This window comes from Rhipicephalus sanguineus, chromosome 4 (assembly GCF_013339695.2).
Source record: "Rhipicephalus sanguineus isolate Rsan-2018 chromosome 4, BIME_Rsan_1.4, whole genome shotgun sequence".
Taxonomy (NCBI): domain Eukaryota; kingdom Metazoa; phylum Arthropoda; class Arachnida; order Ixodida; family Ixodidae; genus Rhipicephalus; species Rhipicephalus sanguineus.
Window position 1 is genome coordinate 28,912,709 of NC_051179.1, and position 26,340 is coordinate 28,939,048.

The 26,340-nt window shown below is 48.6% G+C and overlaps 1 protein-coding gene across 2 annotated transcripts in view; it reads right to left on the bottom strand.

Annotated features, from left to right (window-relative positions):
• The window catches only part of LOC119389699 (dorsal-ventral patterning protein Sog), a 252,839-nt gene that overhangs the window by 46,844 nt on the left and 179,655 nt on the right, over positions 1–26,340 (bottom strand). For both annotated transcript variants that reach the window (XM_049414523.1, XM_049414522.1), the window contains exons 4-6: positions 22,967–23,038; positions 6,818–6,935; positions 1,279–1,384 (exon numbers count right to left, since the gene is read on the bottom strand). In XM_049414523.1, coding sequence (XP_049270480.1) covers positions 1,279–1,384; positions 6,818–6,935; positions 22,967–23,038 — 296 coding nt within the window. The remainder of the gene's footprint in view (positions 1–1,278; positions 1,385–6,817; positions 6,936–22,966; positions 23,039–26,340) is intronic.

The window sequence follows — 26,340 nt, forward strand, 5'->3', positions numbered from 1 at the left end:
GACCGAAAAAAAAAAATTCCAGGTTAAAGTAGCACGCCGGTATCTGTCACAGTACCACCGATTTGCGTTAAGTACACATTTAAGATGTGTCGATTCAAACGGAATCTACATTTGGATCCCCTAATCTGTCGTCTGCATCGTGATCGGCTACGGGTCACTACACATTACACGTGCACTCGATTATTTACGCTATCTCTCACAAAAGTGTTCGATGTGTTTACAAGTAAGTCACAACATCTACTTATAAAAGATTTCTCGTTTCCATCCCGCCAAACTCCATTCTCGCGTCGATAACGTGTCTCGCTGTCGTTCGCCGTCACGTCTCGGAGCGAGAAACTCGGGCCAGGGTTTGCAGACGCGAAGGGAGAGGTGGGCTGTTCGATATCGACCGGGAGAAACACTGAAAGCTGCAAACTGGGGCAAACACGAAGCGATGCCTTCACGGAGACTCCCTCGCCACCTCCCCCTACACACGCCAACACATATATAGAGCGCGTTTCTTTTAGAACAGGGCCAGCAAAGTCGAGGAACAGAGCAGCGATGGTGCCTTCGAAACAATGGTCGATATTGGAAAGAACAAAGAGGAAGAGAGGGAGGGGGGGGAAGGTTACGGAAGAAGAGAAAGTAGCGGAACAGGAAGTGTATAGGGCGCGAATCTGGCTAGGTTTTGTCGGATACGGGTGAGAAGAGACAGAAATGGTGGAAAGGGGGTAGGGGTGTATCGGGGAGCGTAGAATGAAGAAGATTATAAGTGAGAAAGGGGAGGAAAATAAGCGGAGCTGTAGAACAGGGACTGGAGAGAGAGAGAAAGAGGGGGCGACATATACGAGGGAAAAGCAGGAAGCTAACCGGAAGGAAACTTCTAGCTTTCTTCCCTACTCCTGGATCGAAGGGAAGATTCAAAGCCAGAAAGACCCACCGTGGTGGTCTAGTGGCTATGGGGCTCGACTGCTGACCCTGCAGGTCGCGGAATCGAATCCCGGCCGCGGCGGCCGCATTTTCGATGGAGGCGAAAATGCTTGATGCCCGTGTGCTTAGATTTAGGTGCACGTTAAAGAACCCGAGGTGGTCGAGATTTGCGGAGCCCTCCACTACGGCGTCTCTCATAATCATATCATGGTTTTGGGACGTTAAACCCCAACAATTAATCAAAGACAGAAAGAATAGCGACATAATAAAGAAGGATATGAATTAGAAGTAGTAGTACTAGAGGTGTAGTAAAAGGAGGAGGACGAGGAGGATGGGTAACCGTGTAAACGATGTGGATAGGGCACATACCTGAGTGCTGTTGTCGGCAGACAGCGTGTTCTTGTTTGCCACTTCATGCTCTTGGACGATGTAGCCCTCTTCGTTTGTGATGAGGATGCTGGTGACGGGAGTGGGGCTGCATGAATTAAAATAAAGAAGCGTACGCAAGTGTTAAGAGATAAAGAACATATCGACACTGCCTTGCGCCAAGGATCGTTGCCACGAAGCACAATAAGGAAAACAAACGCACCTACTCGGGAAATATGCTGGGTGGCCCATATTGGGCATTAATCTCCTATAATTTATCGCAGCACCATCCCTGGTATTATTACTCTGGGAAACTTACAGCATTAGTGCCTATCTTCCGTTACATTTTTGCCAGTTTCAACGCCAAAAAGAAAAATAATAAACTACAGCGCCGGCAACACAATCCTTTCGATTATCATTTCTTCGATCACCTATTCTTTCGATTATCATAATTTTCATAAGAGATATGAAAACGATTAAGTAAGCCACACGACGGCTCCGCAGCATTATTCAGGCTAATTCACTTTAACCATCGCTTTTGGCAATACGTTTTTGTTTCTCGCTCCAATCTTGCAAACATGAACGTGTGTTCGTATTAATGTTCTCACTTTGCTAGCTTGACGCATTCATACCACTGCACCATCGTTTGCTTAATGTTTACAGTCTGACTCAACAAAATTTCCTGACACTGCAACTTTCGCATTTCTGCTTAGTAACAACAGTTGACGCTTTGACAGTACAGTGTGAACTCGTTAACACTACTGCCCTGCTCATTTCGCCCACACTATATTGATTTTCTTAACTTCTGTCTGAACCTGAATGTGGGTCGTTTGATTATTTTCATTATGGAAGGGTGAGGTTTCGGTTATCGCGCAGTTTTCTGCGGTTAGCCTCCTTAACGTACTGTACGGAAACTCGAGAAGAATGCTCGTATTGCGTGACCTCGGTAATTACGCTTCGGAACTGCAGCAGTTAAAATATAATTTGCGCTTACGCAGATCAATCTTTGAAGCTGCTTCACTTGCGTTCTATATCCAGAACGCGTTAGAGACAAAACCCAATAATTCCTAACTTGCCTAAAAATATTGGAAGCAAACCAAGAAGTGCGGGTATGTATCTCACGTCGAAACATTTTCTTATGCGCATTTAAACCTTTTCGACGCGCATTATGATCGACTGTTTATAGTTCCGTAAAAATTTACAGAGTTTGATTCCAAGTCGACAAGGGTACCAATATGGGCTTGTTGGTTCATCGCAAACTGGCTAGTGGCACAGCGCGGGAGCACACTAGGACAAAGAAGAAGTACGAGACGAACATAATCGCTAACTATTAGCAGAGCAGCAGAGCATATTGTTCTGCGTCTCTTGCATAGCTGTCCTGGAAGTCGCTGGGGTCATGAGAGATTCGCTGACACCGAAACAGTTCTTCTCTCACGATCTGCCGTATTGTCGACGCCAGGTCATTGGGCGTCATTGTGTCGATACTAGCCACCGTCGGGACGTTAGAGAGACGGCCAAATTTTGGCGCTATCCGTCGCATCTTTGGCGTTTCAAATGTGCGACAATGCTGCATCACGTCGGACACGGAGGTCAGGCTCTCTTTTCCGATCAGGAAATTGTACACATCTTCCACTATCCCCTTTAGAACGTGTCCAACCTTATCTTCTTCAGTCATCCTGGCATCCACTATGTTACACAGCTTCAAAATTTCTTCAATGTATGTGGTACACGTTTCACCAGGAAGCTGTGCCCTCTGAGCCAATGTCTGCTCCGCCCGCTTCTTCTTCGCGTTGGAATCACCGAAGCACTTCTGTACTTCCTCAACGAAACGATCCCAAGATGTGAACATGTCTTCGTGGTTTTCGTACCACATGAGAGCTGTGTTAGTGAGTGAAAATACAACATGACTGAGCTGCTCTGACGAATCCCAGCCGTTGCTTCTGCTCACCCTCTTGTATTTCTTCAGCCACTCGTCCACGTCTTCTCCAGAGGTCCCGCCAAAGTTCGGCGGAACTCGATAGTAAGGCAAGGAACCTATCGCTGTCGCCCTCGAAGCGCTGGTGCTTCGATCGGCGATGGTGGGAGTCCGGCAAGACGGTGGCTGCGGCTAAGTCCAGGTAGTAGTGCTTTCGTCGTGGGGTTCGTCGTACCCCGCACCTCCACCAATCTGTTACGTGCACAGGAGATGTTTAAGGGGTATTTAATGAGCACCGAGGCACAAAAGACCGTGGTGATCGCAGGAGCAGCGTCGTCGTCCTCTTCCTCTTCCCCTGCTTCTCTGGTTTCCCCTTGGCTGTGACACTTCGTAACAATATTATTATTTTGCCTCTATTTGTAAGCCTGGCCTTGGGGATCAGCAATGAAAGCTTTTTCGGTGAAAGTTGCCTTGCTTACAGCTCCAATATCACGAAGAGCGGTCGCGAGAGAAATAGAAGGAAAAGAAAATGTGGGATTGGTATCGATTGCGATGCCCCAGGGACGGTTGGCTGAGGCTTACCTCTATGTGACATCGATCGTTATACGTGGCGACGTCGTGGGCTCTTAACGAAGCCGGCACAGCTAACGACGTTACGTGAGCCCAACACCTCGCCAACGAGAAAGCCCGGATCGAAAGCGATCACCGAGTCCTACATATTTCTTCGAGTCGTTCGCTCCCTGCGGTAAATCTCGCTAAGCCTCGCAACACGGCGATGGCTGGAACGTTCGGGAGAGAATCGGCGACGTAGGCTTCGTATTCGCGAAACACTAAACACTCCGTGAACGTTGAAACTTCGTGAAGACTGAAACTGGCAAATTTTCAAAGCTGAGTTAACGGTATGGGCCTCAGATGGCCAGTATTATTAACTGCTCTGTATGGTGTCATATATTACGAATTGCAATTTTTCTACGTTTACGTTCTCTTAGTCCATACTTGTCAATGAGCTCATCAACATGCCGTGCATCATTACTCTTGTCGTTTAGAACAGAAAGAGTTAAAATAATAATAGTTGGGGTCTTACGTCCCGAAACCACGATAGCATTATGATGGATGCCGTAGTGGACGTCTCAGGAAATTTTGACGATCTAGTGTTCTTCAATGTGCACCTAACTATAAGTACATGGGCCTCTACCATATCACCTCCATCTAAATGCGGCCACCACGACCTGGATTTGATCCCGCGACCTTCGGGTGAGCAGTCGAATAACGCAACCACTTGACCACCGTGGCAGGTATCGTATCACTTATTAAAAGTGACCTTTTTCTACGTTTACATTTCTCTTTGTTCATTCTTCTTGTTCAGCACATCCAGATGGCGCGCGCATCATTATTCATATCGTGAAGAATAGGTGTAGGTAAAAATAGACAATAAATCTTAAGGCGAGCGCAAGACACGCCAGGCTGTTCGTGGCATACAGGCTAAGTATTCAACACGACGCACTGTGACCGTATACCTACAGTACAAGCTCACGGACACCTTGCACTGCTTCTAAACTCGTGAACTCTGCCGATGCGAGCGCACGACCTCCGCACCAACCTTGGCTTCCATAACACTGAACGGTATTAAAGGATACCGAAAATACATATCATACACACACTTCTCGCAGACGTGCGTGCCAGAAATTCTGGAAGAACCAGCCAGCAAACGGAAGATATGAGATATAAACTCAGGTAGCACTTTTCGTAAGCGGTAGAATGCACAACTTTTTTTTATCTTCTGTTTGACATCCGTGGGGCAAATAAAAGGAGGCGCACCGAAAAATTGTGCCTGTAGGTCGTTTTCCCGATCAGTCGCCATAAATCGTTGGCCGCGCATCTAGGCTAATGATTATGGCTTCTACGTGACGCTACGACTAGGTTTCCTGCATCGTACCTATAGAGTAGACGTCGTTCGCAATTTATATGCCGTATTTTTACGCTTCTGTTGAAACTGTCGGGCACATATGTGGACCGGGAATATCCAAATTCTCTGCCACGTGCTCTGACGATGGGTGAGGCTGTTTAGAGGTTAATGCTCTGGGCGAGTTCAGATTGGTGCGCGACATGTAAGGGCGGGCCGTTAAACTGCCGCCATAGTGCGTTAAGAACGTGAAAGCTGTTGTCGATGATGTTCTACAGCAGTAAATACATATGTTACATGTCTGTAGAAAACTTGGGTTGTATAAGTGCCTAAGGTTTATACGTATTAAACGTATCGGCTCACGTGGCATAGGGAGTTTTGTACGTAAGCTTGTGATAATACATGCTACATGTAAGGCAAAGGTATACAGCACTGACGCTTGCTCACATGTATGTAGCGCAGTAGATTCTTCGCGCACTTTTGTCAAAAGAGTCAGGCAAGAAATGCTACAGCCAAGCAAGAACCGTGTCAACGTTTAGCGAAGCAATTTAAAAGTAAAGTTTGTTCGTTCATCGTACAAGGCTTCAGCGTCTCGGGTGTGCTGGTTTACACGGCAGTATTGAGAACACAGCGTGGTGTTCCTGGAAGCGCTTTTTGTTACTCCTCTTCTTCGCAATGCTGATCCACTCGTTCGCGATTTCTCTCTTGCCCACATTGTATCGTTGCTTCTCCTGCCCAAATATTGGGTAAAAACCCAGTCCCAGAGTAACCTTCTTGTATCAAGATATCTTTCTCCGTTCCATAGACACTGACTTAAAATCAAGACTTCCGCGTCACCTTCCTCGTCTCTTTGAGACACGCTATCATCGACTTCGCCTCAACGCAGCATTCATCATAGCTACATGCGCCGCCTTAGTTTAAACACAAACCCGTATTGCGACTACTGTGTGGAATTAGAAACAATGCAACCTATTTTTAGATTGCTAATAATAATAATAATAATAATAATAATAATAATAATAATAATAATAATAATAATAATAATAATAATAATAATAATAATAATATCTGAGGTTTAACGTCCCAAAGCCACGACGTGATTAGGAGGGACGCCGTAGTGGAGGGCTCCGGAAATTTCGACCACCCGGGGTTGTTTAACGTGCACCTAAATCTAAGTACACGGGCCTCAAACGTTTTCGCCTCCATCCAAAATGCAGCCGCCGCGGCCGGGATTCGATCCCGCGACCTTCGGGTCAGCAGTCTTGCGCCACGCTAAAGCCAGGCCAGAGCTTGAGAAGTCTAACAGGGTTCAATTACGCTATCGCGTCCTGCTCTCGAAAGTGAAGCTCAAGCGTCGTCCAAGTTTTCGTTTTATTTTATTTTGCTGCCCTCCGGCTCCTAGGGCCGTTCTGTCCTCATGTTCCACTCTCCTATACAGAACAGCGCGTAGGCGTTCGTCCTGTGTGAATGTTCCTTCTCAGTCTCTGTCTTTTAGCGCTGCATCAAGAAAGTTTTCATATATGACGGCAGAATTCTCAGTTCCTCAATAAGCAGCTTTCTCTCTCTCTCCTTGCCTTCTTCTTTGTAACTTTAACATCAGCTTATGACGACACAACCACGCCTGTCAGTCTGTCATAGCTGCGGTTTTGTAGCACGATGCTAACAGTTGGCAGTGGTCTTCAAAGCGAAGAGCAAAGGCGGAAGTCGCCACAAAGCACTCGTACCTGTTGTGGTAGACGCCGATGTGGAGGTCCTTCTTTATGTAGGTCAAGTACCCGACGGCCGCAACGGTCGTAGCCACGGTGGGATACGAACCACGACCAGTGAGCAGTGCACTGAACTCTGCGGAAGAATAAAGCAAAGTACATCTAAGCATGTTCTTAACTTTGAACACATGCACGTCTTGTCCCCACGGCATACACATTAACCAGCGCCTCTTTACGAGAAGGGCGGCGCCATAATTTTTTTACGCGGGGCACCTACAAGTCAGTCCCTTCGGAGGGGAGAGGGCGGGGGGGAGGGGGGGCATGCTCACTGGTGCCCCTCTGGTGCCACCCCGTTTACGAGAAGCAAGAATCTACATAACAACGACGTTGCTTAACGCCGTTTCATATATATTTAATTTTAATGATGCCTACACCTTGCGCAGGGATGAGTACATGATATCCTGCAAATAATTAACATAACAGAATCAAAGAACACGACAGAAGAGACATTCACATTAACAGAGACCACTACACGACAAAACATGAAAGGCTCAACGTCTTGTTAAATAAATGTTATTTATTTATTTATTTATTTATTTATTTATTTATTTATTTATTTATTTATTTATTTATTTATTTATTTAATCCAAGAACTTGGAATACAGCATTAAACCACGGCGCCTCTACTCGAGGCATTCCATACGTGTGCATTTGGTGATAAGCTGCTACTATATTGTCACGTAGCCAAGTACGATGCCAGGTTCTTTCAGAAAAGAACGTTTATTAGAGCGAACTTGTGCTCCGCAACAGATTCAAAGCAAAAACATGGGCGGCGAGGCAGAGCCGACAAAACGACGTGCGTAGGCGACCGTCGGCGGAAGAAGGATACCGCGGCGTTATTCTTTCCGCACCATCGGATTACCCCGATAACTCTAGACTGGTGGCGACAGGGCGAAACGCTCTCCCCTATCAAAATGAGACAGCTCGCGCGACATAACAAAGAGAAAGAAGGAAACATGCGCTTTGCTTCGAACGTAGATAAGACGATCGGGCGCGGCCAGACGCTGGCCACAAAACAGCTACGCGAACAAATAATGAGGCATAGTTCGTGGCATTGCCCCCCCCCCCGTAAGTGGGCATCGACCCGATGCTAATAAAGTAAAAGTAGACCAAACAAAAAAGAAGTCATCTGGCGTAATAAGGCTTGAGCCGAACCACGTGGACAATTTCGGGCCGCGTGCGTCGTCGGGATGTGCCACAGTCACTGTCGGGGACAACCTCATAGATGAGTTGACCAACACGTCGTTGAATTTTATATGGGCCGAAATACCGTCGCAGGAGCTTCTCACTGAGTCCGCGACGTCGGATTGGGGTCCAAACCCACACAAGATCCCCTGGCTGATAATCGGTGTCTCGGCGCCGGAGGTTGTAGCGTCCGGCATCCACGAGGTGCTTGTCCGTTATACGCACTCGAGCCAGCTGGCGGGCCTCCTCCGCACGTTGCAGGTACCCCTGCACATCGGCGTTGAGGTCGTCGTCTTCGACGTGTGGCAGCATGGCGTCGAGCATCGTCGTCGGCAGTCGTCCGTAGACAAGCTCGAATGGAGTCATCTGCGTAGTTTCTTGGATAGCTGTGTTGTACGCGAACGTGACATAAGGGAGTACCTCGTCCCACGTCTTGTGTTCAACGTCGACGTACATCGACAGCATATCCGCAATTGTCTTGTTGAGGCGTTCGGTTAGCCCGTTCGTCTGGGGGTGATACGCCGTGGTCTTTCGGTGACCCGTGTTGCTGTAGCGCAAGACACCTTGCATAAGTTCTGCAGTGAATGCCGTCCCGCGGTCCGTGATTAGGATTTTAGGGGCTCCGTGTCGCAGCACCACTTGGTGGATGAAAAATTTGGCGACTTCTTCTGCAGTCCCTCTGGGCAGCGAGGTGGTTTCTGCGTAGCGTGTCACGTAGTCTGTGGCTACTACAATCCACTTGTTTCCGGATCGTGACGTGGGGAAAGGGCCAAGAAGGTCCATGCCGATGTGTTGGAAGGGCCTCGATGGCACGGCGATCGGCTGCAGAAGTCCGGCAGGTCTAGTCGGCGGCGTTTTCCGGCGCTGGCAGTCACGGCAGCTCCGAACGTAGTGGGTGACGTTGGATATGAGACGGGGCCAGTAGTACTTTGTCTTGATCTTTCCGAGCGTGCGTGCTGTGCCGAGGTGCCCTGATGTTGGTTCGTCGTGGCACGCTGCCAAGATTTCGTTGCGGAGGCCAGCGGGGATGACAAGAAGATACTTCGTTTTCGTTGCATGGTCGAAGTTCTTCTTCACGAGCACCGAATTTCTCAGGCAGAATGCAGCGGAGTGGCGCTTAAAAGCCCTTGGCACGGTGACGTTGTGTCCTTCGAGGTGGTCGATCATGGCGCGCAGCTCGGGATCGGCCCGCTGTTTGGCGGCTAGGTCACTTTCCGTCACGATGCCAAAAAACGCGGCGTCCTCATCGGAGTCCTGCGGCGGTGGGTCGACGGGAGCACGTGATAGGCAGTCGGCGTCCGAATGTTTCCTGCCAGATTTGTAGACGATGGTGACGTTGTATTCCTGCAGGCGCAGGCTCCATCGCCCCAGGCGGCCAGAAGGATCCTTCAAATTTGCGAGCCAACACAGCGCATGGTGGTCCGTTACCACCTTAAACGGCCTGCCATAGACGTACGGACGAAACTTTGAAATGGCCCATATTATGGCAAGGCATTCTTTTTCGGAGGCCGAATAGTTGCTTTCTTCTTTTGAAAGGCTGCGGCTGGCATAAGCGATTACTTTTTCGCAGCCGTTCTGCTGCTGTACAAGGACAGCACCCAAGCCTACGTCACTTGCATCTGTGTGCATTTCTGTCTCGGCAGAGTCATTGAAATGTGCAAGCACAGGCGGGCTTTGTAGGCGATTTTGCAGCTCAGAGAACGCGTTCTGCTGCGCTTCCTCCCAGCAAAATTGAACGCTGTCTTTCGTCAAGCGAGTGAGCGGTTCGGCAATTTTTGCGAAGTTTTTCACGAAGCGCCGGTAGTACGCGCACAGTCCGAGGAATCTTCGCACGCCTTTCTTGTCTTTCGGCCTCGGAAAGTTTGCTATGGCTGTAGTTTTCGCAGGGTCAGGCATAACTCCCTCGGCGTTGACGACGTGGCCCAAGAACTTCAGTTGCTCGTACGCGAAACGGCACTTCTCAGGTTTCAACGTTAACCCCGACGTACGAATGGCTTCGAGCACAGACTCCAACCTCGCAAGGTGTTCATCAAAATTTCGTCCAAATACGACGACGTCGTCGAGGTAGACGAGGCAGGTGTGCCATTTGAGACCGGCTAGTACGGTATCCATGACTCTTTGAAACGTTGCCGGTGCTGTACATAGTCCAAAGGGCATTACCTTGAACTCATACAGTCCGTCCGGCGTGATAAATGCTGTCTTCTCACGGTCCCTTTCGTCCACTTCAATTTGCCAGTACCCTGTTTTCAAATCCATCGAAGAAAAGTACTTCGCGTGGCAAACGTGGTCGAGGGCGTCGTCGATGCGTGGAAGTGGGTATACGTCCTTTTTTGTGATTTTATTCAGCCGTCGGTAGTCGACGCAGAACCTCAAAGTGCCGTCTTTTTTCTTCACGAGCACTACCGGGGCAGCCCAGGGACTTTTCGACGGTTGTATAATGTCGTCAGCGAGCATGTCTTCGACTTGTGTCCGAATCGCTTCGCGCTCGTGAAGAGACACGCGGTAAGGCGACTGTCGCGTTGGTCGGGCGCCATCTTCGGTGATTATCCGGTGCTTTGCAAGGGGAGTCTGTCGTAGCTTCGACGTCGTCGAGAAACAGTCGCCGTAGCGCAGTAGCAAAGCCGTTAGCTTTTCCAGCTGTTCCTGCGGTAGCGCCGGGTTTACGTCGAAGAAAGGAGCAGATCCCAAAGGGTCGTTCGGTTCGCGCTGGAAATCGGCGACGGCGATCTCGGCACTATGTTCCTGAATTTCTTCGAGGAACGCAACAGAAGCGCCCTTGTTTAGGTGCTGATATTCCTCGGTGAAGTTTGTGATTAGAACATGGGATTTGCCGAGCGTCAAGCGCACAATACCTCTTGCGACGGAGACACCGCGGTCCAGAAGCAAATTGTGGTTCTCCACGATAGCGTCGCTGTCAGGATCAGCTTCTCGAGAGAAGACGGCGATCATAAGGCTTGAACGGGGAGGCAGGGTGACGTGGTCATCGGCAATCCTTAAGGAAGCACGCGGTTTGGCGCTTGGTTTTGGCTTCACGGCGTGATCGGCAGAGAAACTTATAGACTTTGCCGGCAAATCAATAATGGCACCGTTGTCGGTCAAAAAGTCCATGCCCAGAATTACGTCGCGGGAGCAATTGGGCAGTATTACGAAGACAGCAGGATACGTGATGCCGTTTATGGTGATTCGCGACGTACAGGTTCCACTAGGCGTGACGAGGTGGCCTCCTGCTGTGCGTATGTACGGACCGTCCCAACTTGTCGTAACTTTTTTCAGTTTCGCCGCGAATGGTCCGCTCATCACTGAGTAGTCGGCTCCTGTGTCTATCAGTGCGACTACGTCAAGGCCGTCAATAGATAACTCAACGTCAGAAGTAATTGGTCTCGAGTTGCTGGTTCGTCGAGGCGTCATGTCACGGCTGGTTCGCGTTGATGGTCGGTGGCTGCGCGTCGTCGTCTCGTTAATTCCAGGCTTGGTTACGTCCGGTAGGCGCCGCGCCGTGTGCCCGTCGTCGTGTTGGGGCGTCGGTATGTAGGCACGTCGTGAATCTTCGTCTGTGGTGCGCCGTTGCGTCGTTGGAGGTTTTGCGTTTTTCCGCCGTAGTGCAACTTCACCTCCCAAAGCTGCTGCTTTTAGTTTCCCCTTCCTGGGCTGGGGGACCTTCCACGTGCGAAGTCAGTGTTGCTGCGGGGGCCCGTTGATCCGTTTCGGTGGGGGGACGGTGAACGGCCGAAGCGGGCTGGTTGACGGCTAGTCTGAGATAGGTACTCATCGATCTCGCTCGGTAGTTGGCCGGGCAAGGGGCGCGGTGCGTCGACAGAGAAGCCTCGCAGGCCGAGTTGTCTATAGGGGCAGCGACGGTAGATGTGACCGGCTTCGCCGCAGTGGTAACACAGCGGACGACGGTCGGGGGTTCGCCACACGTCGGTCTTCCTTGGTGTCTGGTGTTGCAGCGTAGGTGGTCGGGCGGGCGATGAAGGGCGGTAGTAATGAGGCTCCTGGCGACGAGGTACGGGAGGGCGAGGGGCGCGAATAGCAGCGGCGTAGGCCATAGCCTGCGGCTCACGGGGTGTTTCCGATAGCGTAGTGGTCCCTAGTGCTTGTTGCACCTCTTGACGGATCACATCGCTTAGGGAGGCGACTTGGGGCTGCGGCTCCGCTGGGAAAAGTTTTCGCAGCTCCTCCCTTACTACTGCGCGGATGGTCTCGCGTAGCGTGTCAGTCGAAATCCGTGTTGCGTCAACGTAGTTGGCATTGACTATGTCAAAGAAGTGGCGGTCATGCTGCTTGGCACGCATTTCGAGGGCCTTCTCAATTGTGCTAGCCTCGGACACGAACTCCGCAACGGTTTTCGGCGGATTACGGACCAGCCCAGCGAACAGTTCCTCCTTCACGCTACGCATTAACAGGCGCAATTTCTTTTCTTCCGCCATTTCGGGGTCAGCCCGCCTGAAGAGCTTTGTCATTTCTTCGACGAATACAACAACCCCTTCGTTAGGGTGTTGTTTGCGCGTCTGCAGCAAGACTTCGGCCCGCTCCTTCCGCACGACCGTAGTGAAAGTCGTCAAAAATTGCGTCCTGAATCCCTGCCAGGACTCTAGGGATCTCTCGTGGTTTTCGAACCAAGTGCGGGCTGAGTCGGCAAGGTAGAAGAACACATGCCTCAGTGTCTCCTCGTCGTCCCAACGGTTAAACAGCTTGACCCGTTCAACTTGCTCCAGCCAGTCTTCGGGATCCTCCGAGGGCGCCCCATGAAATGGTGGCGGCTCCCTGGGTTGCTGAAGAACTACGGGAGGATTGGTAGCGTTAGTCATCGTGGTGGCGTCGTTCATCACGGTGGTCACGATGTCTTTCTTCACCTTCTCTGGAAGCAGCCCAAACTCCGGCTGAAGACCTTGCTGTCGCCGGCTGGTACGAGTTTCACTTGCCTGGTCACTTGTAGAGGGTTGAGGGTTCATGTACCCGGCACCTCCACCAGATGTCACGTAGCCAAGTACGATGCCAGGTTCTTTCAGAAAAGAACGTTTATTAGAGCGAACTTGTGCTCCGCAACAGATTCAAAGCAAAAACATGGGCGGCGAGGCAGAGCCGACAAAACGACGTGCGTAGGCGACCGTCGGCGGAAGAAGGATACCGCGGCGTTATTCTTTCCGCACCATCGGATTACCCCGATAACTCTAGACTGGTGGCGACAGGGCGAAACGCTCTCCCCTATCAAAATGAGACAGCTCGCGCGACATAACAAAGAGAAAGAAGGAAACATGCGCTTTGCTTCGAACGTAGATAAGACGATCGGGCGCGGCCAGACGCTGGCCACAAAACAGCTACGCGAACAAATAATGAGGCATAGTTCGTGGCAATATCATGGAACCGACTCCACAATAACCAGTGAACAGGCCTAATATGAGCTATCGACGAGCACAAAGATTGGAGACCACTTAAAAGTTCAATTCCTTACGTCATTTAAAAAGCAACGACAATGCTGACTTCGAATATACTGCACAGATTTATTGAGACGGCCAAGAAGCTTCCATTCTCGCAAAGGCGTCGTCGGCTTGTGCCGACAAAAACGCATGCCCACCCCACGTGACCCCCCCTCCATTATACGCTTGGGTGGACCAGACATGTTCGCTCGCCATAGACACGCGAAGCTGTCTAGACGAAACGGCGGATGCGTGCATTTGCATTCACCATTTTTACAACCCCGTAGTTGGGCCAAGGCCGCGTTTTAATTATTACGCGCCGGCCTTGCGCACGCGCATATCCACCAGCACGCGCGCACGTGTTACGCAAGTGACGGTCGGTCGGCCGTGCGGCGCCGCGCCTCTTGTCTTGCAGCGCAAGCGCTAGGGCTGCAACAACGCGATCGCTGTACATACTACGTGCATCATCACTTAGCTGCTCGGACACGGTTCCTCTGACCGTGTCGGTGTCGTCGACTGCCCTTCCTGACCACTCTTCACCTCTTCCCCCTCTTTGTCCTGAAGGGTAACAGCGTCTTGTCAACATTCTGAGGCGGCATGTGCCAGATAAGATTAGATAGATAGATAGATAGATAGATAGATAGATAGATAGATAGATAGATAGATAGATAGATAGATAGATAGATAGATAGATAGATAGATAGATAGATAGATAGACAGACAGACAGACAGACAGACAGACAGACAGACAGATAGATAGATAGATAGATAGATAGATAGATAGATAGATAGATAGATAGATAGATAGATAGATAGATAGATAGATAGATAGATAGATAGATAGATAGATAGATAGATAGATAGATAGATAGATAGATAGATAGATAGATAGCATCACCTCCCTTGACTGATATATTCAACAGATTCATTACTAAATCCTTGTTCATTATTCCCATTCACTCCTTTCTTTATTCATATCTTCGTTCATAAACTCACTCACTCACTCACTCACTCACTCACTCACTCACTCACTCACTCACTCACTCACTCACTCACTCACTCACTCACTGATGTGCTCGTTAGCTACATGATCGTGCCAGCACTAGCATTAGCAGCACTGCACGGAATTGGTGAGGCCAGATTCTCTTCGGTGCCCGACCTTGGCTGCCTCTCGACCTTGACACAGGCCGGAGACGGAGAGCGAAACTGGAGTCCAGCGCATGCGCCGAGAACGTGTCACCGCACGCACAACATCTACACAGTCCGCTCTCTCGCTTTGCTGCGTCAGGTTTTCGATTAACTTCCACACTCCGAGACTGCGAAGATCGCGGGTTCCCGGTCATTAAGCGCGAGACCCGCCGCGCCGACTCTTCCCAAATATGCACGCAACGCGGAACATCTGGAAAGGCGCGCCTCTCCTAATGAGCTGAATGGCCAAGACGCGCTCTGATGAACCTACGCCCACCCGGACGAAATCAATGGCGAGCTAACACGCCGGTGCGCGTAGTATGGCGAGAGGTTGTTTGAAGAGCAAGTGTGACTCCGGGTAGCCAGTGTTCGCGCTGTAAATCTTTAGGCGGCTGCCTCTGTGGCGAACTTTTATATCAGCATCGAGAACGTTAATCTCTTCGCAGGTGTGAGTGCATGTGTGTCAGTGTTTGTGTGCATGTCAGCGTTCGTGCGTGCTCGCATGTATGTATGCGAGAGAACGTGTGCTTATGTGTCTGCGTTTGTTAAAAAATCACAGCATATCCACGTGGTGAATGTTGATGAGTGGGGCGAAGCGAACTCGCGCTGCAGCACGGCGATGGCATTGGCGCGAGCGTGGCCCTTCTTGATGGAAGATATCCGATTCGCGCCGCAGCCGTGCAGCTTCGGTCTCGCGGGCTCGAACGGCGGGATCTTCGCGCCGCAGCCGTGCAGCTGTCGAGTAGCTTCGGCCTCGCGGGCTCGAACGGCGGGGTCTTCGCGCCGCAGCCGTGCAGCTGTCGAGTAGCTTCGGCCTCGCGGGCTCGAACGGCGGGGTCTTCGCGCCGCAGCCGTGCAGCTTGTCGACCAGCTTCGGCCTCCCGGGCTCGAACGGCGGGGTCTTCTCGCCGCAGCCGTGCAGCTTGTCGAGCAGCTGTCGAGCAGCTTCGGCTTCGCGGGCTCGAACGGAGGAATCTGTTTCGCGGCGTCGACGTGCAGCTTCGGCCTCGCGGGCTCTCACCTCAGGATTCTGTCTGCGAGCGCGCGCTGCCGCCGCCTTCCGTGCCCTCCGTTCCGCAGCCTTGTCTTCCATCTGGCGACTCCGAGCTAAAGAGAAAGCGTGCCAAGAGAGAGAAACAACATTTATTGAAAAAAAAAATGTGGTTCATTGCGGGTGGGGCCCTTCTTCCAAGGCTCCACTGGGAGCCTCATGGCGCGTTACTTCTGAAATGTTGTCTTCGGGTGTCGTTGAAAACACGAGACGTAGTAAAGAAGAAAGAACGCCACACAGGCGAACACGCACGAGAGTGTCACTCGTCAACGTCGTCTTCTTCTTCTTATACTGCATACCAGAACGCGCGCAGTAAAGAAGAATGCCACACAGGCGACCACGCACGAGAGTCTCACTCGTCAACGTCGTCTTCTTCTACTGCATACCAGAACGCGCGCTTCTCACGAGCTAGAGGTGGCTACTACAACGCTACAAACAAACGGAGGATGGACAGACCCACGACATAAGGAGCTTCGCCCCTAAAATTCACTGGTTTTGCATGCCAAAACTTTGATATGATTATGAGCTACGCCGTATTAGGGAACTGCAGAAACTTTTGATCAGCTGCTGTTCTGTTATGCGCACCTAAACCAAAGTGCGTGGGTGTGTTTCGCATTACCCCCAGTCATATTATGGCCGCCATGGCTGGGGCTCAAAACCCCGCATCCTCCAGCTTAGAGTGTGTGTGTGTGTGTGTGTGTGTGTGTGTGTGTGTGTGTGTGTGTGTGTGTGTGTGTGTGTGTGTGTGTGTGTGTGTGTGTGTGTGTGTGTGTGTGTGTGTGTGTGTGTGTGTGTGTGTGTGTGTGTGTGTGTGTGTGTGTGTGTGTGAGAGAGAGACAGAGAGAGAGCGATATCAAGAGACAGCGGTAAACGCGGCACGCCCTTTTCAAATTCACGAACACAGATGGCCGTATATTTGCGCAAACTACCCTCTTACAACGTCGTCCATTTCTATGCAGAGGTCCCAATAAAGCTTCTTAATTGGGCCTATTTTCTCTTATGTCTAACATAAACATGCGTACATTTTTTGTAGTCTAGAAGAACGTGTTCTATGTCTTCTTCAGCCTTTTCACATGAACATGTAGCCCTGTAGGATTTCCTTATCCTATAGAGGAAGCATTTAGCGTAAGCGATGCCTGACCGAAACCTGTCTTTGGAACACATTTAAATCGCGTAAGCAATCCATGCGCATGCTTTCACATTCAAGAGCTCCCTGGAAGCACCGCTTAAAGCAATGGTTTATGCTACGTACATTACCAGTTGTTTACTACATCTAGGTTTTTCTTAGTTTTGCTTGTTTTAGCCTGCTACAAGCTTTTGATTAGAGGACTGTTTACGAGTAGCTGTATTCCCATCTGTATCGTCTTTCAAAGCGTCGTCGAGAACATCCTTTTACGCAATGTCATTTTCCTTTTCTTCTCTCATGTTTGAAAGCGTTCTGTTTCTACAAAGTTTCATCCAATCGCTGACTCACCTACGCCAAATGTTCTGCGCTACAAATCCACTCAACGTGCGCATTCTGTTGGCAGGCATCGAACTGTTCTTGCTATCTGTTTTGTGTTCTTCAAACTGTCGCGATGCACACGTCGTGATACTGTCGTAAGTTTCAGCAGGCAGCGCAGCACTGAAAGAAGCGTACGGTTTCATCCTTCACATTCATCGCGTTGCCTTTTATTCTCTTTATATATATATATATAAATAGATACACATGTACGTTCTTGCTTCATTTCGATCTTTCCATCTCTTCCTTCCCTCTATCTTTCTTTTCCTGTTTAAAGAATTTCACTGTTGTTCTGTTTCTTTATTTCCTTTTATTCCTTTCCCTTTTCCGTTTTTCTATTCCAATTTTCCTTTCTTCTCTTCTTTTAGCGTAGGATGAACCCCGTACGGGCTGTCGTGTCAGACAGCCGAACATTCCATCCCGTGTTTCCAAAAAAAAACAGCATGAAAGGAGAAAAACTATAGCGAGGCTTTCTGAGTCGGCTTTCCATATCGTCCATTGTGCGCCATGAAGTTGCCCGGCTACTGACATGAAAAACCCGTGTTTGGCTTAGTTTTTTTTTAATCTCCTTTTAGCGGAACCACTGTCAGCAGTGCACAGTGTCGTTTCCTTGCGAAACGAGATCCACAGAATGCTGAAAGGGGCTTGGCTTAAATTTTGCGTGCGTACGGCTGGAACCTACATAGAAAACATGACACGGCTATGGCATAGCACCATTTTAGAGCGCAGCTCTTAGGCGCCCGTCTATGGGCTGAGCGGCGTCAACGATGCCGTCGCCGTCGGTGACGTAACCGATAGACATGAAAAAGCAACCGGTAGGCATGAAAAAATAGAGGAAAAAAAAAACACCCAGGATCGAATGGGATTTGAACTCGTGCCCTCTGCGTGCCAGTTGAGTATTCTGCCACAGAGCAACTCTGGTGCATGGAACTCATCTGCAAAAAGATCCTATACAGGCGTCATGTCGGGCAAGAAATCTCGTTAACCTATGTAATATAGCACGGCAGAAGAGTAAAGTAACAGCAAGTCATCACAAAATGCTAACTGCGCAAAGAGTGTGTGGTTTAATGCTGCCCACTCACTGTAAAGTGCTCAACCATAATTGTTCATCATCACCAGCCACATGCAGCATCAAGAAAGTGCATATAATACCTTACAGATGTGTAGCGGGTACCTCGATTATCCGCAGAAAGACGAATAATGGCGTAATGGGTGATGTACTACTTCACAAAAAATTATGATTTATAGCGTAGTCGATACCTTGCGGAAAGCCAAAACTTCAAATACAGTTGGCCTTGCGCCATCACGAAGCTGCGCTCAGAATTCGCGTTAGGCAGTATCGTAATTGTCGGTGAATTTTTGTCTGTGATATGTACATAAAGTAAAGAATGGTATGTGGTAAGCTCGAAGAAATATGAGCAAAGTAACATACACACGTCTAAAAAACAAAACAATTCGTTTACTAACGCTGGGTCCGCTGTAATGGACGGTTCAGCGGCTGCAACGTTAGTAAATGAACTGTTTTGCACTTATAGACATGTGCTCCGCGCCATCTAGAGAACTTTCTGAGAACTAGAGGTGGCTACGACAGCGCCATCTAGTGAACACTCCAAGAACTAGAGGTGGCTACCTATTACTACTACATACTACAGAGGAGGGACAGACCCACACCCTAAGGAGCTTCGCCCCTAAAAGAAATTGCGGGAAGTTCGCACTAAGTCGCGCATGGCGCAGCAAAGCTGGTCGATGCTCACGTCTTCTGGATAACGCCGGTTACTTTCTGTCTTTTTTTTCTCTCGCTCCCTTTAGTTCTTTCTCTTTCTTTGATTCTCTGTATTTCTCTTTCTTCCTCTTTCTGCCTTTATTCCCTTTCTTTCTCTTTCTTTCTACTTATGTCTTTATTTGCCTTCTTCATTTTTAGTGGTGGGTAGTGGGATTTGCCCAATTCCTGTGGCCCGTACCCGTTCATGATGGTGATAGTTTTTTGTGGTCATCCGTTTTACCTCGAGCTTTAAGAGCTTCGCTGTTTAAGAAAGGCATAGGGAGCTGAGACTCTCGTGTTGCGAGATTTCATTAGCGCGCTCTGTTTATTCTCGAGGACTCTCCTCTTAATTGCGGAGCAGAGTGTCTACTTCGCATATTAATACGGTGCAGTATTACGAAAGCTGTAGACGGTGCAGCCAATTAGTTACGAATTCGCGATGCCTTTACTCGTACGTACTGTAATATGCTTCTCTTATAGGCCACGTGACTTACGTGCTAATCGTAGTTACCAATAGATACAAGAGCTAAGATGCCGGCCAGTCGTCATCCCTCTTTATGGAGCGCCTTAAGAACTTGCTTAACAGGGGCTCACTGATTAGCTGGCCAATGAGCCTCGTGCAAGAGTGTACCTTATCTCTGAGCCGGTGAGACGCACTGTACGCATCTCACAGACGATGCAGCGACACGCTGCTGCATCTATTTAGCCTATTTTTTGATACTCTATTGTTCTGATTGCCTGCGCTTCGTTTATTTTGTAAGGTCTGTGAAACGGACCTTTTGCTAATTAAAGAGATCGACCCCAGAGCGCAGGGACGCGAGCGATGCGTTAACGAGAGGAGAATTTAAAATATAAAAATAAAAAAGAGAAATAGAAACATCGAGCTTAATCTTCTGTTCAATTTTCCTTTTTTTTTACGTGAGAGAAGTAGTCGAGGTTTCGTTGTCCTGTGCACCAGTGTCAGCTTTGTAGCTTCGGTAATTATTAAGGGGAAAAAACTAACTTTTTTCCTGGCCTCTTGTCTTCCAAGGCACGTGTAAATATCACTCCTGCCATCAAGCCTCACTCCTGCATCTGCCCTGCGTGTTGCGCGCAGTCCTGGCATTTCTTTCTTTCTTTCTTTCTTTCTTTCTTTCTTTCTTTCTTTCTTTCTTTCTTTCTTTCTTTCTTTCTTTCTTTCTTTCTTTCTTTCTTTCTTTCTTTCTTTCTTTCTTTCTTTCTTTCTTTCTTTCTTTCTTTCTTTTTCCGCTGTTAGATATCACTTACGTTTCTCGTGCGGATGTAGCCATATTTTAATCTATTTTATGATCTTGCAGCATTTCCTTGCTCTTAGTGCAGGCGCGATTTGTAGAAGACTATTTCTGTTGTTTGCATTTGAGCGAATTGAGTGCGCCTGCACACGCATGTTTCGCAACGCGAAGTTCGGCAACTTCACTGCGGTAGCAAAAAAAAAAAATAAAAAAAAATAAACAAAGTTAAGAAAAGAAGATCTCATTACCAGTTCGTTAACAAAGTCGGCATGCTCTCACCTTATAATTGATCCAGCTTATTCGAAAGTATTTTGCCTTATTTTCCTTGTGTTTTTGGTCATGTCAAATGCATCAAAGTGGCGGTGGTTTTAATCGACCATCGATTGAAAGCGGGGGGCGAAATTGCTAGAAAGCATTAACGTAATTTCTTCGTTGCAAAATAGCTATTCTATTTTATTGTTACTCTAGAGAATACTGAGCATTCAGTGAAAGTTTGGTCTTCAGTGCCATGTGATTTATCCTTCCTGCATTCTCCAAGCCGTACACTTGAAAAGTAGCATTTTCTGTACTATATAGTGTTCGCCTTATGTTTGCTCGCGTACCGGTGCGGCTTTCTAACGTTTAAGATATTCTTTAAATTTTATAATTGAGCCGTTTCAGCAAGAGACGCCCATTGAAGAACCTCGTATACGTTTCAATCAATCAATCAATCAATCAATCAATCAATCAATCAATCAATCAATCAATCAATCAATCAATCAATCAATCAATCAATCAATCAATCAATCAATCAATCAATCAATCAATCAAATATTGCTCAATTGGTTGATTATTTCAATCATTTCTAAGTCAGTCGATCAATGAACTGCAGAACGAGCAGCGCAGATATTCGCGTACAAAGCCTAAAGGTGGTAGCTGGCTTCTCCACAAGTATACTAATGATGCGGAGAAGCTCGCTTTCGCAAATACTGACAGACGCTGCCGATAGGACATGACTTGCGAACGCATGCGCGCAGTAGTACAAAGGCTGCCATTTATTAAAGTAAGAAAGCAAATATATGCGTCGCATAGATAGAAGACGGAGAACATCTACGGGCTTCGGCAGAAACCTAAATTAAGAAGACAGCGGATAATCAACACCATATCCTAATGAAGAGGAGCTAACCGATATTTAACCCAGTTAACCTTCCTGTCCTTCCTGCCTTTGTTTTCTCTCTTTCCCCTGTGCAATATTAATGCATCAGCCGATGCAGGAGTCGGTGCTGTACGCGTTACATGCTAACTCACCCCGCGGTGCCCCAGTAAAAGACTCCTATTTTGGCAACGATATTACAGCGCCGCTGGCTAGCCGAGCCTTTCATGTCGTAACTGTGGTGAAACACGAGCGACCTTTGACCCGAGTCGGCTCACAGCTTTCGCGTCCTTCGCGGCTCATAACGAGTACTCGTCTTCTCCGATAGATATCTATATATACACCACTCGTGTAGTTAGTTTTCTGGGAGCGGTACCCCGCCGCTAATAGGAGCTGTTCGCGCGTCGCTCATCCCGCGGCCACCGGCGATGCCGCCGGGGGTGAGGCCTTCTATTCGCATCCTGGAAGCTAACCAGCAGTTGACAGCTCCGCGAGACAAATGGCTGCGAACGCGTCCTTCACGAACGGAGGAGTCCTCTCAGCGCAGACACGCGCACGTCGCAAGCACACGAACACGTAAGCGTATGGTGCGCGACTAAACCAAACGCGGCCTCAACAACTCGAAAGAGAGAGAGTGTTTGAGAGAGAGAGAGAGCAGAGAGGGATGATGAACGCAGCGTTAATCGGTCGTCGGTGCCAGCGCAAGGCGTCCGACGCACTCGCCTGCGCGCCTCTCCTAACGGCGAGCGAGACAGAGCTCGTTTACATAGAGGAGAGACTTCAGCGAGAAGTCGTTTCACCCACGCCAACCCCGTCGCACTACTTGACACGAGTTCTCGCCAAATTTAGCGAACGAGCGTGGAACACCTGCTTCCTGGTAGTTGTTAACTTCACTGAACCACAGTGTAAGGGGCTCGTGTTTCCATAGCACGGGCATGTCTCTACTAAAACGAGCTCTTTAACGTTCTCGCGTTAAAAACGACTTGCCGTTTAACTCGCTTTAAAGAGGCGTGGGGGACGCCATAGCGTTACCAGGTTATATCAATGCGCAAAGCAGACTAGACGGAAATACCGGGACAAGCGCTTGTCACCGTCTTTCTGCCCGTCCTTTTGCCTGTTATGGACTGGCAATTAGCCCATTACCAATACTTTATAACAATGTTGTCGGGAACTTCAGCAGCTTGAACGGCGATCTCTTCTTCTTGATTTCTCCAGTCCCATTGTGTATTAAAGTCGACATGAATATAGTGTTCGCAGCCTTACTTATCTTCTTTTAGCCACTTGCGCGAAACAAACGAGGACGAAGAAAGAGCACACACGGACAAGCGCAATTGCCCGAGTACACTTGAGTACACTTGAGTACATCCGAGTACAATTGTCTGTGTGTGATCTTTTCTTCGTCCTTGCTTGTTTCGCGCAAGTGGCTAAAAGATGAATTCGTTCCAACTAGGCCGGCTAGCAGTTTTGCTTACTTATCTAGTTCATTTCGCGCTTTTTATTACTCTAGACAGATCACTACATGTAAGCATTCTTCATCGCGTGTCACCCCTATCGTTACAACTGTGTCGTAAACTGCGCGCAGTTCTGCTACCATTTGGGATGTAAATGTGAAGTTTACCTTTGGAGTTCCTGTCCTCATCATCCAGTTCCAGCTTGCGCAAGGCCAAGCCCTCTTCCAAGTCTGCATAGTCTGCAATGAAAGTGGTCACACATTACTACACGAAGATGACACTGTTTCTTGAAACAAAGAGTACTGCAAAAATGTATTGACTGGATGCGTCATAAACTATTAGAAAAAATAAGGGAAGCCCCATTCTCCACACTGTCTGTTCAGTAAAATCTCCTAAAGGTCGCTGCGCAGTGTGTCACCTAGGTATTTTACAATAAATTGACTGGCGTTGTCTCAAACTGCCACGAGTGGTGTACACCAAGCAACGTGATAAGTAAGAAGCCATACATATTAACTCATGACTGTCCCGAAAGGCAACGAAAGATGGGGAGAAAACAGCCATACTACGCTCGCAGTAGTCCAAAATAGAGAATGAATCTTGTATATTGCGGTTTCGCTTACATTTGTTTTAGCATGCTATTCAAAGTTAAGCTCCCTTGATGTTTTATTGCGACAGCAATTATATGGACAATCGAGGCGAATTTCTGCCGTCGCCGTCATGTTCCCTATAAAGTCCAAATTGATGACATCGCCCCGCACATCGTATGTTCTATGTGCGAGCGAAAGCTTCAGATGGCTGCAGACGGGCGCGGTTCAAGCACTTCGCCGACGCGCCCGCGGCCGGCCGGCTCTCTCGGGCGAAGGGGCATGAAGGGGGGTGCCGGCCGCGGGCCTGCGTCACTCGAGCACCAACTGCAAACTTTGATCAAATGGGCGCGGTCGCGAACGCTATCTCGACAGACATCAGCAGGCGGCTCCTACCCTTGGATGTGATGTGCTCTCACGGCTTTACTTAGCGTTGAGACGACAATACAACACGAAGCTGCGGCCACGCGCAGGAATCCAAATATAAGAAGTGTTTAAAAATACAAACTGAAATCAGCGCGCACATTGAGCTACGAAAGAGAGAAGAAAAAAGAAGGGAATCTTGGGTTATACGCCCCAAAAACATGATATGACCATGAGGCATACTGTAGTGAGGGGCTCTAGAATAGTTCTGACCACTTGGGTTCTTTAACGCGCACCTAAGGTCCAGATGCACGGGTGTTATTTCATATCGCACCAAACAGAAGTGCAGCCGCCGTGGTCGGAAATCGCACGCACGCCTTCGTGCTTAGCACGTAGTCGTGAAGAAGAAGTGAAGATAATACATTTTATTTTTAAAAACGATAGAAAGATTCGCTTATAACTGATTTCGCTACATGCGCGAAATCTACCTTCTTTTCATGAGAAGAACTGAATTTGTTTTCTTTATTCCTTTGTCTGTACCACTTATAAGTACAAAAATTACTCTTAAACTGCCATCGTGGCTGGGATATGCAGGAAAAGAAAATTAGTCGCCCTGCAGCCTGTACAAACAAAGCGAATAAAATAGAAGCGCAAACGTCCCTGAGCCCGACGCACCAGCTTTATCGCGTTAAGAAGTGAATGAAGGTTTAAGAGCGAAAAGAAAAATAAGAGAAACATCAATCGTGAAAACCTTGGGGCCTAACCCAGTGCAGAAGTGACGCAATACCTCTCTCCCGTCGCCTAATGAGGTGAAAATGGCACGAGGAGATGAAATCTAACGTATACGTAAGAAAGGGAGCCAGAGAGGCTATAGACGGAGTCAGCCAGTGTGACTCACCGACAGGAACTAATCGGCGCGATCAAGCGAAAGCAGCAAGGGAAGGCGATCGAAAACTCTTGCGCAAACAAACTGTCTGCGAATTGGTTCCATGATGCGATACGCGCAGTCTACGTAAAAATGTGCTAGCTGCTGACGCACGACGGTTAGCTCAGCCTTAACTAATCGAGCGCACGGAAGCTTCGACTCTTTCGCGTGAGCTGTTATAAATCACAAAGTATAATTTCACGGATGGAGAACGTAGGTAATACCCGCAGCTACGCTTCTCTGGGAGACTTGCTACGCCACTACGTCATAAAGACTGCAGGTGTTGCCTCATTCTAAGAAAGCGTTCTTTCTTTCTTTTTTTTTCTTCGTGGAAAAACAGAGGCTCACAGGATCCCTTACGCATTCGCCTAAGACGACTCGAAGGCGAAAGCCATCTTCTTTTCCTCTACAGTCGATGTATTGATCCCCCCGCCCCTCTCCAATAGCTTTCCGCACCAAACGCAGTTTAGCACTACCTCCAAGATTGGAGGCATTGCAAACTTTCTACACCTCACCTGGTTTTGCACTGCCTCCGTGGTCGGTCAATCTTAACGAATTTATGAATGACCATTTGTATATATGTGTGTGTTTGTGAGTCCACGCATTATTTTTGTGCATGTGTGATCATTGTATATATAGTAAACACCCGACACCTGGAGGAGCAAGCCACGCGATAAACCAGGCTAACATCTCCGGGAATTTCATTAAAGATTGTTGCCTGCCTGCCTGTCAAGCGACGGTGTCATGTGGAGTCACGGTATGTGACGTCATGATGGCTTCACAAATTTTGACGATCTGTGAGTCATGATGATGTCATATGGTGACGTTATCGCGTGGTCATGTTTTGCATCATTCCTGTTGACGCCGACGGTCAATTTTTGCGTTTGATGAGGCATTTAAGGCTTTCACCTTAAAACGCGACTCGACCTTTTTCGCTGAATTACAGTAACTGGCTGAGCAACGGTTGGGTTAGCACTCAAGTATACATATTTAGTTAATCGGTAGATGACAATGACTGGGACTACTAAGACCGGCATGGTGAAATGATACAGGCTTCTTGCGTAATAGACTTCATCAAAAAAATAAAGAGTCCTGACGTTTTTATAATGTTTACTCTTATTCAGAATTCGTTCAAACAAAGATGCCCCATGTAGTGACATCATGGAGACGACACCTGGCGGCTTACAATAGCGATAACTGTAGGACTTGTCGAATATGCAACGAGGCGTTCTCGACATAATGTCAATGCTTCGCGGCCTCTTGCGTAAAGGGGAAAGCAAAGCGACATCTGGGGCTATAAGTGTATAGCATAACGAAACAAAAAAAAAATGAAAGGGAAAGGGAAACGGATACACAGTACGTTTGTCACGTTATGCGGAGTGCCCTGATGTGTCGAGCCTTCCGGCATTGCGTCCCAACCGCAATGTAAACGTGCGAGGCGAAGACAGCAGTGCACACGCGGAACACTGTCGCATTCCCCGCGGGTATGTGTATTAGGGTCGGCAAAACCAGTACCCATGTGTACACAGCGCTCGTCAAGCCGATGTACGACGCACAGGCAAGAGGACCGGAAAGGCGCCAGTGTTTGCGGCTGCTGCCTCTTACAACAGCTCAAACAGAGTGGCCACCACTTATATAGCGCTGCTAGTGCGTATGCATCTCTAGTTGT